At 38.4% G+C, this 17,304-nt stretch overlaps 1 protein-coding gene across 3 annotated transcripts in view; it reads left to right on the top strand.

Annotated features, from left to right (window-relative positions):
* The window catches only part of QSER1 (glutamine and serine rich 1), a 44,710-nt gene that overhangs the window by 12,313 nt on the left and 15,093 nt on the right, over positions 1-17,304 (top strand). The window contains exons 2-7 of one of the 3 annotated variants that reach the window (XM_032224146.1): positions 6,228-6,337; positions 6,841-7,002; positions 8,616-12,110; positions 12,834-13,105; positions 15,080-15,196; positions 16,449-16,582. In XM_032224146.1, the coding sequence (XP_032080037.1) occupies positions 6,228-6,337; positions 6,841-7,002; positions 8,616-12,110; positions 12,834-13,105; positions 15,080-15,196; positions 16,449-16,582 (4,290 nt within the window). Of the gene's footprint in view, positions 1-6,227; positions 6,338-6,840; positions 7,003-8,612; positions 12,111-12,833; positions 13,106-15,079; positions 15,197-16,448; positions 16,583-17,304 lie in introns of all 3 variants that reach the window. The other 2 variants (XM_032224138.1, XM_032224156.1) reach the window with 2 other exon arrangements.

Genomic DNA, 17,304 nt, shown 5'->3' with positions numbered 1-17,304 from the left:
ATGCCTCGTAAGAATTTCAACGCTTTGGCCTGGGACATTAAATCGGCAGCAGCAGCTTCCTACTTTAATCGAACCGTCGTTATGTAGCTGCGCCAATTACAGGACCACATTCCGATCCAAAATGAGCGTCTTCACCAAGACCTCACCAAAATTATCTCAGGCACGCACCTTTCTGCAGATGCCTCTCTAGATTCTATCAAGTTTGCATCCAGGGTGTTGTCCACTTCGGTAACATCCAGGCGTCTCTTGTGACTTCGCAATTGGCAAATGGACAACAAGTCCAAGTGGAATTTGGCAGTGGCCCCTTTCACCGGCCCCAATCTCTTTGTGGAATCTCTTGACTCAATTCCCGTGGAGAACAAGGACAAGAAGAAGGTCCTCCCCTCTAACACCAAGAAGCCGGAGTTCCATCCAGCTCCTTACCGGAGACCTTCTTCTTACTGGCCACCTGACCCGAACTATCGCCAACAGCGATACGCTCCTCATAGATACGACAGGCAGAGTCACTGTCCCTTTTATCAGGATAGGGATAGGTACCAAGGTCAGTCCAAGCAGCCCTTTCGTGGGGGGTCTTCCACAGAGGGAAATGACTCCAATCTGAGTCAGCCCATAGGCGGCCGCCTAGCGTCCTTTGCAGATCAGTGGGATCAGATAACATCGGATGCCTGGGTCAAGTCCACTATCAAGGATGGCCTCTGGTTAGAATTTCCCTCCCTTCCCCCAATGCTCTTCAGGACCTTTCCCCTGTCTCAGGACCCAGAATGCGCCGCCTAATGGGTCTGGCCATCCAACATCTGCTAGACATTCCGGCGGTGGAACCAGTCCTAACGGAAGAGTATGGGTTGGGTCTATACTCCAACCTATTTGTGGTCCCAAAGAGCTCAGCGGGATGGAGGGCAATCTTGGACCTGAAGCGCCTCAACTCTTACCTGGTTTACCGGCGCTTCAAAATGTAATCTCTTAGGTCCATTCTCCTGGGGATCCGGCGGGGCGACTTCATGGTAGACTTGACGGAAGCGTATATGCACATCCCGATCCTACCAGCCCATTGCAGATTCCTTTGCTTCTCCCACAAGGGGCACCACTTCCAGTACAGGGCTCTCCCATTCGGTCTAGCCTCTGCCCCATGCATGCTTACAAAGGTCCTGGCGGCATTGGCAGCTCACCTGCAATCCCACCCGGTGAGACTCCAATGTTACCTAGACGACGTGCTCATTCAGGCCCAAACATGCACTCAGGCAATTCACGACCTGAATCTGACAATCCAGACGTTGCAGTCCCTGGGGTTTTCTGTCAACTTACCCAAGAGCCATCTGTCACCCAGGATGAGAATCCTTTATCTAGGTACAGTAATAGACTCTGTAGCAGGACTTGTTCGACTTTCTTCAGAACGTCTCACAAATCTTCAAACTTTAGCACATCACATCTGCGCAAGTTAGTGAGTTTCCAACCTGATCCTGGCCCACCTGCTGGGCAAGATGGTGTCATGCATAAGGATAGTGCCCTGGGCCCGACTTCATTCTCGGACACTCCAATGGACACTCATCACCTATCAACACCAGTGCATGAGCAACTCGCTGCGGACAGTCACTCTATCACTGGGCCTCTGCTGGTCTCTACGGTGGTCATCATCTCTGGCCCTACATTGCGGATCCAACATTTGGGAGCCGGATCATACCACAATCACAACAGATGCGAGCCTCTACGGCTGGTGGGGGGGCTGATGGACTCCAAATTGGCGCAGGGCCATTGGATGATCTCAGACGTGCTCCACAATATAAATTGGCTGGAGCTGAAGGCAGCTCGTCTGGCCCTCCTTCATTTTCAGGACTTGATTGCCAATCACCATATGCTCCTCCTGATGGACAATGTCATGGTACGATCCGGCTCCCAAATTATATTAATTATAAAGTTGAAGAATGCTCACCGCAGTTGGTACCTTATTTGAGTTTGATCAGGAATGTTTGAGGACTAGATTTTTAGTACAGTTTTTAGTCGAACTGTTGGATGGCATATCATCCAATCAACATTTAATGGTGATCAGAATGCCATGGGATAATTGAAAAAATATTTGCAGAAATCAACATTTCGTGATTATATCATTCCTACAAACTGCTAAGTAAATTGCTGTTTAAAATACGTTAAGACAAACATAATTTGATAATACCTGTTCTTGAACAATTATGGCATTATTGTTAGTTGAATAATTTATATATCTTTTATATCAGTGTCAGAGTGCCAGGTTTGTACTTCTCTTGTTCCTCTTTTGTCCTTATTTGAAGATAGGGATATTTGCTCCCAGGGATTCTCAGAAATAAAATATAAACATTTGGTTACTTTGCACTTCTGGAATGCAGTTCATTTGATCCAGAAGTTCTAAATCCATTCAAAGTAAATAAACATAACAGTCTTGGACTTGTATCCTGCTGCTTTATTCTGATTTCATAACTGCGAGGTGAAATATTTAGTCGTCATCTCAGAAAAATCTGAGCTAAAATAAGGGTAGTACTGGTTTTTCTTTGTACCCAATCAGTTGATATAGTTATTTTTGCCTCTTCCTTTTATTTTGAGCATATCCAAAATCTTGTTTGTTTTTTCTTAGCATCCATTATCAAACTCAACTCATTGTAAGGATTAGCTATAATCCTTATTATATTATATTATACCGTATATACTCGAGTATAGGCCGACCCGAATATAAGCCGAGGCACCTAATTTTACCACAAAAAACTGGAAAAGTTATTGACTCGAGTATAAGCCTAGGGTGGGAAATGCAGCAGCTACCGGTAAATTTCAAAAATAAAAATAGATACCAATAATGTTTTTGAATATTTATTTCAAAGAAAAACAGTAAACTAGCGGTGTATTCAATGAAATACTTCACTCACCTCATGATGCTGATGTCCCGCTGTGATGATGATGTCCCGTGCAGCCGCGGGAGCGATGTCCCGCCTCCTATGACACACGGCACAGTGATTCCTATCACTGGATCACTGTACCAGAGGAGGTGGGACATCGCTATGTGGCTGCTTGCCATAACAAGGAGGAGGTGGGACATCGTTGCAGAGCGGCAGGAGGGGGAGGAAGGGGAATCGTAAGACAGCCCTGCATTACATTAGAACGTGAGGAGGGGGGATGGTGCGGTGCGCGCTGCGCAGCAAACTGACACAGAGGGAGGGGAAACTCACAGGGGCACTGGGCCATTCACGAGTGTCACCCAGCGGCATGGCCCCGCCCCTTTTTCTCCTCCATTTCGGGCAAATTTTTAACTGACTCGAGTATAAGCCGAGGCGGCTTTTTTCAGCCCAAAAAGTGGGCTGAAAAACTAGGCTTATACTCGAGTATATACAGTAATATAATATAATATTTGTTGATTTAGCCCTCTTTCCACCTCCTATATCTGTCCTCCTTTCTTTTTCACTTATTTACCTTATTTTTCTATTGAGTACAAAAAGCTGTGTGCTGAATTTATATAGGCAAGCTAACATTAAATGAAAACTTAAATTATATGGACACGCTGATCTGTAAATTTAGATTTGTATGCCTCAAGAAGTAACTTTTTGTTTAGTTTATATAGTTGCACAAAGAAAACATGAAATAGGGAGTAATGATTGTTTGCCAGCTAATATAACCTAACTTAAATTATACGTTTCTGGCTTAATCATATATACCCTATATCAGCGATGGCGAACCTTTTTTGGCTCACGTGCCATAAGAGGGGGAGTGCAGAGTATCATGCACAAGCGTGCCACACCCATAATGCAACACGTGACCCTCCCAGTGCGCATGAGAGGCACCCCTCCCATTTTTTGCATGCTTTTTTTGCCCTCCCCAGGCTCCAGAGACTTTATAGGAGCCTGGGGAGAGTGAAAACAGCCTCCCCTGCACCCCCGGAGGCCCTCCGGAGGGTTCAGGGACCTTCAGGACCTTCCCTGGAGGGCAAAAAACAACTCTACGGGCTCGTAGGGCCGTTTTTAGTCCTTTGGAGGCTTCAGGGAAGCCTCCTGAAGGTCCCTGAAGCCTTTGGAGGGTTTAAACCGACCCTATGAGCAAACAGGAAGTCACTTCCGGTTTGCTCGTAGGGTCCTTTTTAGTCCTCTGGAGACTTCAGGGAAGCCTCCTGAAAGTCCCTGAAGCCTCCGGAGGGCTTAAACCGACCCTAAGAGCAAACCGGAAGTCCATTCCTGAACTTCCGGTTTGCCCTTAGGGCCGGGTTTTTTTCGGTGGGGGAAGGCTCTTTTTGTCCTCCCCAGGCTCCTATAAAGCCTCTGGAGCCTGGGGAGGGCGGAAAATGGCTTTTAAAAAGGCTGAACTGAAAAGGCCTTGTGTGCCCTGACAAATGGCTCTGTGTGCCACCTATGGCACCCTTGCCATAGGTTTGCCATCCCGGCCCTATATGCAAGACTTGTTAGAATTTTTTTTGATGAAATATAATTTTGATGTAAAACTACTGCAGTAGGGATGCATGCTAGTATGTCAACTAATTGGCAGTATTTAACAAAATTTGGGGCATTGGTATTTTGCCATAATTGAAGAGAATACATCTGTGCCGTGAGACTTAGTAGTATTGTTAAATGCAAAGGATAATACTCATGTTATGGCAGCCCATTTTCTTTCATATGACAGTCATGCTTCTGGTGCATTAGTAGGCAAAAACCCACATTCAATATGGAAATTATAGTTATATAACAATGACAATTTAGATTTGAATGATATTTAAGTTTTTCTTAATTAGGATTGTTCCTAAATAATAATGTGTGGAATATTGTTTTTTATATTTGTCATTAAATGTTACTTTTTTAATTGTTTGGGGAACTAAAGATCACTTTGGGAATTTGAAACAAGTGTTCTGTCTATTTGGGAAACCATACAGCCAATCCAATCACTATGACTTTTGAAATAATGTTTTCAAAACTGTATACATAATAAGGTAAAAAGGGCACCACGTCGGTGTAGTTTCATGTATATAAGCCTCATAAGGGGAATTTCTTTTATATTTGTGCAGTTATATCTCATTTTTTGATTGATTTATTATAGAAGGTCATGTCCAGAGGTGGGTTTCTACCAGTTCGCACTGGTTCAGTAGAACCGGTAGTGGAAATGGCGACTGAGTCACCAAACAGGTAGGGACAGCATGCTCGCCACGCCCCCGGTTCTCCGGTCGTCACAACATCTTTTTTTGACCTTTTTTAAATGTTATGCATATGCACAGACCTATTTAGAAGCAACTGCGCACGTGCATTAGTGAAGAGAGAACGCACATGCAAAATCATGTGTGCACTGAACCAGCAGTAATGCTGACAGAAACCCACCCTGGTCATGTCCCTAAGAAGAGAAATTGGCTTCATAATATACATTGAAATAATTTACACACGGACATAGATAAATAGCTTATCATATGTAGAATGATTTTACTCTTTGTGATAAATGAGGCTTTGTCCACGTTTCCATCCAAAGTTTGGTATATCTTGACAAATCTTGGAGAAAACATGGAATATTTCACAGTTGCATTGAACATTGGAGGTACTTGACATAGTCTTCTCCTTTAAACTCATGAAAGGAGGTTTTTGGATTGAATCTGCTTTTGAGATACTTGGAAAACCCACAAGGATCAAAAATATCTCCCCTTTCATTCTTCTGCTTAGAGATCTAAAGGCTTGCTCTGTATTTTGCTTCTAGAGTCTTGAGTGTCTTTCCAATTTGAAGTATTACCAAGAAAAATCCTTCCTCTTGCTTGAAGGCCATGGGTCCTTTTACTCACATTTTTCAGATCTAGGAATGCTTTCTAAAGCTACCTTCTCAGAAGCCTATTTCTGGTTTCAAAAAGAAATTTGCTTATGAATGTCTTATAGATCCTGTATGCATAACATTTTAGAAATTGAAGGTGTGTGTGTGTGTGGTACTATTAAAACAGGGATATTCATAAATTTAGCAATGCAGGGAGAAGAATACTAAATAATATCTTACAAATTATTCTGAAATATAGAAAAGGCAGTCATTCACTATTTTAAACATGCTAACTAAATTACATTACTTGTATTTAAATTACATTACATGTATTTGTGCAAACAAATCCTAAATTACAATATTCTGTACTCTTGAGGATCAGTCACTGCTCAACCATTGAAGTATGAACTTGTAATATTAATCTCTCTTACTATGTTTTGGTTAATTGTCATATTTTCATCTACATGTGTGTTGTCTTCCTTTTTAATTGCCTTTTGAAGTTTAAACTATGGAGGAGGACATTCATCACACTCTGAAGCGGATCTTCTTAGACAAACATATGCAGCTTCTCAGCAGCTTCCTGTGTACACTACCACACCCCATCCTTCTGGTAATAATAATTTATGAAATAGATGCCTTTCTTTTAAAATAGTTGAGAGCTGACAAATGATAGAATACATTTCAGGACAATTGTCAAGATATATGTTGATATACCTGTTATACCTGCTAAAAAGTTTGGGAGGGAGAAATTTCTCTGACGGCACTTTGTTTCCTGGAGCTCTAAGCATAGGGATTTATAGAAGAGTGGAATTGGTGAAAATTGCCTATTCCTTCCTTCATCCTTCAGTTAATAGTGCGCTAAATACAACATAAATGAAGGTTTCTGTAGATACTTCGTAGTATTGTTTTATATTTCCTCTCTTTATTACTTTCAGTAACTTGTATTGTTAATTAAGTAAATTGTCAGAACATTGTAAGAGAGCTTTTTGGCCATTACCAAAACTCAATTACAATGTTTGTGATTGAATGTTTTGATTAGATGTTTTGATTAGATGTTTAATTGCTGAAGTATATCTAGTATAAAGCTCATATGTGGTATACTTTTTCTTATAGGTCTTCCTGGAATTTTTGATAATTCTACGCACAGTAGCAATAGCAACACTAAAGAAGCATCGGTTATGAATTTTCTCTCTGCAATCGAATCTCGCAATACTCAAACTGTTTCTTCGGGAACAACTCTTTTACCACAATTTAGGGCGCCTACATGGCAACCAGGTGACATTTTCCTAATATTTTGGTAATCATATCAATATATCTTTGTGTAAAAATTATATAACATTGGCTTAAATCTAGAGCCATTCATCTCTAAATAGGAAGCTTCTACTGTGCAGGGAAGACTTCTACTTCACTGGATTGGGGATCATTGTGTATTTCTATCTTTAGCCTTATTATCTACATAGAAATATGATCTATGTAGCTTGGAGGATTATTCTAGAGAGAAGACAGCTAAGAAAATGTTTGATTGTGATAGTGGAAACAGATGAAGAAATTGCAAAACTGTCAATGCATTCTACTGCAGGAATATATTTAGCATAGTTCTACTTGTGAATACAAAATGTGAAGCAAAAAAGATAGTTTTCAATGGAATGGGAAAGATTCCCGTATCTTATAAAGTAACCTTTAATAGCTGAAACTGTCAAGATAGAAATCAGTGCAACTAAGGCTGGTGTGAATAATAATGTCAACAATGATCAGATGCCTTCCTAGCTCCAGGTTGGGAAAAGAATGATGCATTGAAGAAAAGTCTTATTAAACATTGGAACAAACAAACATGCAGCACTTGATTTCTGTGTTCTGTAGTAAGAAGGTTTTTATTTATTATTTATTTGTCAGATTTATGTGGCTCACTCTCTCGAACTATTTTGGACAGCATAATAAAACTAGCAGTTAAAACAATGAACCTAAATAAAAGTAAGATCATAAGAAGGAAGCTATTATATATAATACAGATAATTCTCAGGCTTCCTATTACTAGGGGATACTGATGAAGCCAAGTGTTAAGGGTTTTCCAGGAGATCACAAGAGTTTGGGAGGGATGATGTTCCAGGGGGTGAGTGCCATGGCATCCATCAGCTTGAACTTCCTCATAAATGGGGCCTGCAATATGCAATTCCTGCCAGACCTTATGAGACATGTAGATGTATTTGGGGAAAGGCAGTTCCTCAGATAACCTGTTACTGTAGCGCTTTAAAGGTCAAATCCAACACCTTGACATTGACGAACCAGACTGGGAACTAGTGCAATTCAAGGACCAGAGGTATAATGTGAGTCCTTCCAGGAGTATATAACTGCCTATGTCACATCATTTTGCATCAGCTCAGCTTCCAGATACTCATCAAGGGCAGCCCCATGTAGGACAAGTTACAGTATTCAATTTGGGAGGTGACCACGTCATGAGTATATATGATTTTTTTATGTTTGCAGTGAAGCAAGTTACCAAGTTTCTGAAAGTATTGTTATTATCCTGTTTCTGAAGGTGAGGTTAGAATTTATGAAGTCAGTTGAGTTTCTGGACTGTAGAAATTTTTAATCATGGTTGTCTAATACATCTCTCTGCATTCGTAAGTTAAATATAAAAAGAGGACAAAATGCTTCATCCTCTCTCCACCAGTCTTCTTAGCATGGGATAAGTATTGCCTGCTAAATCTCATGTAAATTCAAAATCTAGAGAGAACTTAGCACCAAGTCTTTGAGTGGATTTCAAATACTGAGATTGAATATGTTTTGTGATTAAATTCAAGTCTAAAATAAATGATTAGTGCCACTTTTATATTTCCTTTTCATTAATGACTGATTACATCTCATTTTGTGTGTGTTTTTTAAAGCAGGCATGCATCCATCATCTGACCTTTTTGTTACTGGAGCCCTGCCAACATCTGGAACCTTTCCATCAACCTCAGTTTATCAACATCCCAATGCTTTTAGCAGTAGAAACTTTGTTACTACTCCTTCTTTAACACTTCAGGATACAACTTTTAGTCCAACCTCAAATGGGCTTCTAACTGCTCATGACCCCTTATTGCAGATCAAGACACCCCAAGGCACAGTTCCCCCTGCACTGACTTTTGACCGTCTGGGCAGTTACGTTTTAAGTACCAGCATACCACCACAATCTTCAACATACCGTTCTGCTCAAGAGTCTGCACCACATCTCCTACAGCCACAGTTCAGTCTATTGCCTTCGTCACTTGGTGGAGGACCTCAGCAGACTCCACAGGTGTATAACTCAACTCTGTTTACTGGTTCTACTGCCTCCATTGAAAGAGCACTGCAGCGCGAATGTAGTGTAATTAAACACCATCAGCGGCCTTCAAACACACAGTCTGTTCAGGCACAACTGACTAGTTCACAGCATTCCCTACAGAACTATTTACCAAGTACAGATGAATCTGATTTTCAGGATGCACCCCGCCCATCAACTTGTAGCCCAGCTGGCGATGCTACTCAGGTGAGCAGTAGTGGCCCACAGCAGAAAACCTCTCAGGTTTCAGTGGAACTTTCACAGTCGTATGCATCAGCAGTTCCATCACCAGGTTTCCAATCTGTTTCCACTACAAAGGTAAAACAGTGTTCTACAAAGCAACCAACAAGGTCAACAAAGACACCTAAACCACAAAGTGCAGCCCCTTCTGTACAGACACAAAGCTATTCCAAAATTGCACACAACCAGAACTCTGTAATATCTGGTCAAGCACAAATCTATTCTACAGCACAGCTCCCAAGTCTCCTCTCAGTAAGTCAGTCACAAAATTATATTTCAACACAGTCACAGAATGTGCCACCTGTTAGTCATGCGCAAGTATTCTCAGCCATCAAGACTGAGAAATTGCCATCACTATACAAAACACTTTCTTTTGCTGGGCAATCAGAAGTTACTACGTCCGAAAGCCAGGCACTACCATACACTTCTGATCAACAGGTATTAACCTCAGTTTCAAATACCTTCTCTGGGCAAACAAGGGATCTTTCTTCTAGCAGCCAGTCTGAAAATTATTCTTCTAGTCATTCTCAGGGTATGTCAACAATTAGCCAGCCACAGATTAGCTATTCATCTCAGTCACAGGTCTTGTCAGTTGTTAGTCCTTCGGAAACATTTTCTTCTCATATTCAAAACTTATCAACTACAAGTCCTCCTCAGAACTATATTTCATTGCATTCTCAGGTACAAGAATCATCCTCTTCACAATCTCAAACATTTTTGCCAGTTGTACAGTCAACTCCTTTTGAAGTAACACCTAATTCACCAGCATTGCAGAACAATAGATCTTCCTCAGATACAAAGTCATACATTAAAAGGAAATCTGATCCTAATTTGTATCAAACATCTAAACAAGATGATCAGTTTCCAATGCATAATTTTCAGGCACTGCAACAGCAAGCATCTCTTGATTCCTCTCCTCAGAGACTTACTGACGGTGAGATTAATGCTCAGGATACAACTTATAAAGTTTCCAAAGCAGATAATCGCTACTCTCAAAGTGTAATCAGAAGTAACTCTCGTCTTGAAGATCAAATTGTTGGGCTTACTTTTCAAGGGTCAAAAAAAGAGGAAATCATGGTTAATTCTGTAACACAAATCAGCCATATTACCAATACAGGGAATCATGATATTAAAAAAGCAGGTAGTTTACTGTCAACAGCACAAGTAAATGCAGACAGTAAAGAACTTAACCAGCAAGAGTCTCTTATGCACAAGGTACATGAAGTTAAAGTCTCAGAGCAACAGATTCATGCTGTTAGTTCACCATCTCAGCTTCATACTCAGCCCATACGACACAGCCATCAGCTAAGCCTGCCTACTTCACAGGTACTTCTAGAATCCCCCTGTGATTTACAAATGCTTCAGCAGTCAATATTGCAATCTGGTTTAGGATACACAAAAAGTGTTCCACAAGTGCAGCACATTATGAATTCTCAGCAGTATCTACAAGTGGATGGTCATATGATTCAAGGTAATGGAAGGCATTCTCAGGAGCAGCTTCATTCACAACACACTGAAGTTTTGAAAGTTAACCTTTCTGAACCATCAAAGCCATTACAGCATCATATGACACCCAAAGATCATTTTGGACAACCAAATCATGAGTCTAAGAATCAATTTGTTCCCCTTAGTTCTGTATGTTTTCCAGAATCTGTACTTCTCAATGATGAAAGGAATATATTGTCTAATGTAGATGATATCTTAGCAGCCACAGCTGCAGCTTGTGGAGTAACACCATCTGAATTTGCAAAATCAACTGCCAATGAGGAAGAAATTCAATCAGTTGAAAATGGAGATATTCCTAAATCTCAATTTCATACAATAGATGTCAGACACCTGACTCCTAGCTTCAACTCATCCCCTGCACTTCCTGGAAAGCCACTTAATAATATTTCTTTAAATGGAGGCCATGTTACCCTAAATTTAACAGCAGTGCCTGCAGATCAGACAAAAGATAGGAACCTTGACCAACAACACATTGAGATTTCTGCCCAAGGTGTTCCCACTAGAATTACAACAGTTGAAATTGAAAGAAGGCAGGAACAGGTTTCTAGTCAAGTTAAGCAACAGTCCAGCACCAGGAGTGAATCTGAAGCTAAAAACAATGTTCATATGGATGGACCATTAAACATTAAAGATAAAGACCTTATTTCAAGTAGGACTCTAAATGAAGAGATTACAGTGTCAAAAACAGATTATAGCATGGCAAGTGACAATGCTGATGTTCCACTGCAACAAATACCTATGCAGCATCCAAGAAATGAAAATGGTAATAATACTGAAGACAAGAGCCAACTTTTTTCAGAAGAGGACCCTCAAAAGCAAAAGGACAGAGGACAGAATCAAATTAAAAATGTCAATGAAGTTGATACAAATCAGAAACTATTGAAACGAAGTGGGCAGTGCAAACGTCAGAATTCAAGAGGCATTGATGCCAACTCTCCTGTTCCTGAAAACTGTCATGAAACTTACCAACATCAAGAAAAAATGAGGCAGAAAATTAAAGAGGTGGAAGAAAAGCAGCCAGAAGTGAGAACAGGATTTATTGCATCTTTTTTAGATTTCTTAAAATCTGGACCCAGACAGCAGTTTTCAGCACCTGCTATCCGTGTTCCTAATCGTGTAAGAAGACCTGTCACCCCACTTATTAGAGTACCAACAGCGACTTCATCTTTTGATAGCTTTGCTGAAAATTCAGTTAAGAACAATTATGAAGATCCTAAGATAAAGTCAGAAGCCCTGCCTTATTTTTCTTTTGATAACGATAATGTGAGGAACAACAAAGATTACCAAAAGAGCATATATTCTCCTTTATCATCATCTGATACAAAGATAAAGTCAGGTAAAGTTTACTATGCTTGTGATGAGATATATGGTTTTAATTTAAATGTAGCTTTAAATAAAGATATACTTAAACCAGTCCAATAATCAATAAATCTCTCTCTTTTTCTTTGAGTTACATACATGTTTTGAAAGTAATTTAGTTTTTAAGAGTAAGAGTGCTTTTAAATATTGTTTAATGAAATAGTTAATAATTATGTTATATCGAATTTGCATTAAAAATATTTTTATAAACTGTCAAAATTGTCTCAATAACTTGCCCAAATTAGGATTTTTTAAAAAAAACCTCTACAAATAATTTTAGATTTCCCTGTAGTATATATAATATATGCTTTTAGAAATGTATATGGGGTTTGTTTGCTTTTTTCATTTAAATACCTTCAACATACAATTTCTCCATGACAAGATCATATATGTGGATACATTGCTTTTATTTGAAAGATGAGGTTAATTTTAAAACTTTTTTTTCTTGTGCCCCCTACTGATTTTTTTTATTGAAAGCAGATCTATGAAATATATAGAGGATTCCTAGAATCTGATAAATCTGCCAAAATTATTTATTAAATTTTTACGCCACCTATCTCCCCTACAAGATGACTCTGGGGCCTAATGTTAATCAGAACAGCTAATATCTTGCACTTGGTGGTAATTTGTAGACTAAATTATTTGTGCTGTAAATATGAAAATGAATTCTAATTCTTGAAGTGCTTATTTTGTGCTTTAGAAATTGACAAAACATATTCTCAAGCCATCACTAATACTGTCGTAAAGAAGGAAGCTTCCCAAATGACTGTTACGGTGACAGATCCTCAGGTAAAAACCTGTGCAGCACAATTTAAAACGGAGAGTGTTCTTACAGAGCCGTTAGCAAAACCTCAAGTATTGGTTGCAATAGAAGGATATACTGAAGATGACCATGGAGACAGTGACGGCGAAGGCATATACAGAGAACGTGATGAATTTGTAGTGAAGATTGAAGATATAGAACCACTAATGGTAAACCATCTTTTTAATTGGAATAATCTGCCTTTTATTTTTTTAATCGTATTTATTGTTAAATGTCAGACATGTGCAGGTCTATCCTTGTATTAATCCAGGAGCAAGACAGCCAATAGTTATTTGTAGCAAATAGTGGTTTTTATCTACAATAGGAATACTATACATACACATGCTACAAGCAGTATCTAAACAAACAACAATTACAACAGAAAGAAACTCCACGAACACAACAAACAGCAGGCTCCTCTTATTACACAGGTTCTTAAAGGGATAACAACCAAAGATCCTGCTCACTCATTCCCCTTATTGCATCAGCTGGTCAGCTCTTAAATTATTACCTTGACATTAAAGTACCATAAAATTTTGCCATCAGAATTATGCTAATTATTTTCATGATTTGTGGAATAATGAACTGGGGCGTCCTGTTCTTGCAAATCAGTGGCAGATAGGTTTAAAATTAAAGCTAACTTTTTTCTCTTAAACAAAAATTATAACACTTCAAGGAATATTTAAGTTTGGTTCCAGTTGCCTTGCTATGCAATTCAACTGTTGGAACATTAAGTTAGATAGTTTGAGCTCGTGCTACAAAGATGAATTTAGTCTGAAGTTCACAGAATTGTCAATTATAGATTTAATATAGTTACTCCTTTGCAAAGATATGTATCCTCTTTTTGGATATCCCAAATCCTTGAAATTGAGATGTCAACAGTCATGGTATTGCATTCATAGAGTATCTAAAAGTTTTATTATGCATCAGAAGAATAAATCCACACCTCTTCTGCAGCAGTAGATTGCCAGCAACTGTTTTTAGTCAATGTTTGAGTTAGTTCTTTGGGTTGAATTGCTTTGTATTGCTACTGCATTCCCAATGTATAGGAAAAAATCTTGGAAGAACAAAAAGAACTTCAGAATGCAAAACAGTAGGTAGCATAAAAATATAGATATGTGTGGCAAAGGGGGAAAAAAGCAGAATTAAATATAAATTAATATGCAAAGGAACAAGGAGGATTGGGACTATAGCAATAGCAGTTAGACTTATATACTGCTTCATAGGGCTTTCAGCCCTCTCTAAGCGGTTTACAGAGTCAGCATATTGCCCCCACAGTCTGTGTCCTCATTTCACCCACCTCGGAAGGATGGAAGGCTGAGTCAACCTTGAGCCAGTGAGATTTGAACCGCTGAATTGTAGATAAGTCAGCTGAAGTGGCTTGCAGTACTGCACCCTAATCACTGCGCCACCTCGGACTGCCTGATTTAAAATTATATTTTATACTTGCCACTTAATCTAAATGAAAGTATAGGTTTTGCTGAGAAATAAGAGAATTTTAGAATCAGAAGGGCACAATTTGAGGTTTGGATTGTATGTTTTTTTAATGACATAATAAAGTTAAAAGTTAACGTAGAATTTAAGAATTATTAATACCCTATTGAGAATATGGAACAAACATAAACCCAGACTGTCCTCAAAAAAGCCTTTAACATTCTCAGGACAAGAGCATTTTGCAGGAAACAAACAGTAGGTAAAGAAAAATGTTAAACTTATTGAGAGTTGTTACAACAGAAACATGGAGGATATAGGATGAAATCAAAACAGCAATTAAGTGCAGAGGGATTTATTTTCAATAGTTTCCATATGCAAAATTAAGAGAAAGTTTTAAGTGATCAACAGAGCATTTGAAATTGAGCAACAGAAGATAGAATTTCAAGTTGAACTATATATATAATGAGCAAGTAATAGCTAAAATGTATACACTTTATTGAAATTTGAAATGGAAAAAGTTCAAGTGGAAAACTATGTACTATGAACATTGGACACCCTATATTGATGGGTTAGTGGGATAATATGCTCTAATTTAAAACAGATTTTTTATAAAATGATGAACCATTGACATATGCCTCCAGAAAAAAATTGTCTAGAATGTATACAAGTACTTAAAATGCTAACAGAATTAAGTGCTTTTCATTTTGTAGGCTGCTTTTAAAAGAGGAGTGGAGCCTCCAGCCATCTGGAAAGTTCAAAAGGCTTTGCTGCAAAAATTTGTACCTGAAGTACGAGATGGACAAAGAGAATTTGCAGCGACTAATAGTGTAAGTACAATCATTCAGCTTTAACCATATTAACTGGTGAGATGGTTATACTGTATGTGATACCAGTATAATGGTTAAAGTGCTGGCCTGGAAACCAAGAGACAGTGAATTCTAGTCTTGCCTTATTAGTAGGCTGGCCTACCTTGGAGCAATCTGTGTATGTGTGTCTTTTTCTTTCTCTCTTCTCTCCCTCTTCCCCTCTCCACTACCCACCCTCTCTCAGCCCAAACAACTTCAAGGATTGTTGTTGTTCAAAAAATAGGAAAAAGGTGTATTACATATGTGCACCACCTTGAGTTACTTATAAAGTAATAAATACAGGATTTTAAAAAAGAACAACCAACCAACCAACCAACCAACCAACCAAATAAATAAATAAATAAATAAATAAATAAATAAATAAATAAATAACGGAACTATGAAACCATGAGTTGCAGTCCTGATTTAGACATAAAGCCAATTGAGTGACCTTTGGCCAGTCACACACTCTAACTCCTAGGAAGGAACAATGGCAAACCACTTCTGGGAAAAGGGGGGGGGGGGACCTTGCCAGGAAAACTGCAGGGACTTGTTCTATAGAGTCTGACAATCAGACATGATTGAACAAAAAAAAATGTGTATTATGGGATAATTTTTAATGCCTGGTTTTTTTATGATCTGCCCAGAGCTTGAGATAGCTATATAAATGGAACAAATTAATGAATTAAACTGTTTTCATTACAATTGAGTAGGATTTATTTTGTTTTGAAGTAACAACAAAACACGTGGGGAAGTTAGCACTAAGAAGTACTTTTTAACATGATAAAAACAAGAACTCTTAACTACACTGGGCTATAATCATTGGCTAATGAAGAACTTCAGATGGTGCTTTATGCCCTCTTTTACACCCCAAACTTTAAAAATCAAATGACTGAATTGCTTCATTTTCCCTCCAGTTGTTCCATTAGCCAGAAGAGGCTTGTTTGTGCAGGAGTTACACAAGTGCAAAAGTCTTTTCTGGTGCTTCCAACAGAAGCATCTTCTGGCTAAAGAAACTCTCAGCAAAGGTTTAAGAAGTCACAAAATATCTCTCATAGATATTATCTCACCAATGAACATGCAAGCTACTTGGAACACAGCTAATCATTAGTAAGATTTAAATTAATTCGGGGTTATATTCCAGATCCATCCACTTTTTCTGTTTTCTTAATTTCTTACAAGATTATAAACTACTTACAAGGCAAGCATAATACATGTCTCTTTTTCCTTTTAGTATCTTGGATATTTTGGAGATGCAAAATTGAAGTATAAACGAGTATATGTGAAGTTCATAGAAAATGCAAACCGAAAAGAGTATGTCAGAGTATGCTCCAAGAAGCCAAAAAATTCACCTGTACAGTCTGCAAGGTATTTTATTTTTATCCATTTTCTCATATCCTTGATGTGTCTTTTAATTATATTTAATGGGGAGGGGGATATTACTAGCTTTAAATTTGTTAAAGGCACATGATCCATAGATACTATTTTGAACATTTACTATCTAAAATAATTGTTGGTATTTTATGCTCTAGAATAGTTTCAGAAAGAAACCTACCTTTAATTAGGTTATGAAGAGCTGTTAAAAAGCTATAAACCTGAGGGGCTGGAAATTTTTGTTTCCAGTTTTCACTCAACCAGTTTCATTCTGTAAGTAGTTTCAGGAATCAAAGTTTAATCAAATGTGAAAGTAAAAGTTTTTACTCAATTTGCTCACAAAGAAAGTAAACATAACAATCCTCAAACGTAACTCATGGCTTAAACATTTTTTTTACAACCTCAAGAGATGTTGAAACTACATTCCCAGAAGCCATTGACTATACTTTTTAAAAACTTTCTGAGAATTATAGTCCCAACATAGGTAAGAACAGCATCAGGTTTGTGAATGATACTTTTTAAGAGGATCATCATTTTGATCAAATCAATTCTATTCTGTCCTTGAATCAATATCATTTTCAGATGTATATTTTTCTAGACAATAATCTACAGACCAATATTTTTAGGGATTTCTTTCTGTTCTCGTTTAAATAATTTTGTTTACTCTAAGCTAAAGACTTTCCTTGTTAAGAGTACATTTTAATCTATTTATGTTT

The sequence above is a fragment of the Thamnophis elegans genome, chromosome 1 (genome assembly GCF_009769535.1).
Source record: "Thamnophis elegans isolate rThaEle1 chromosome 1, rThaEle1.pri, whole genome shotgun sequence".
Taxonomy (NCBI): Eukaryota; Metazoa; Chordata; class Lepidosauria; order Squamata; family Colubridae; genus Thamnophis; species Thamnophis elegans.
This window is presented reverse-complemented; position numbering and strand designations above follow the sequence as displayed.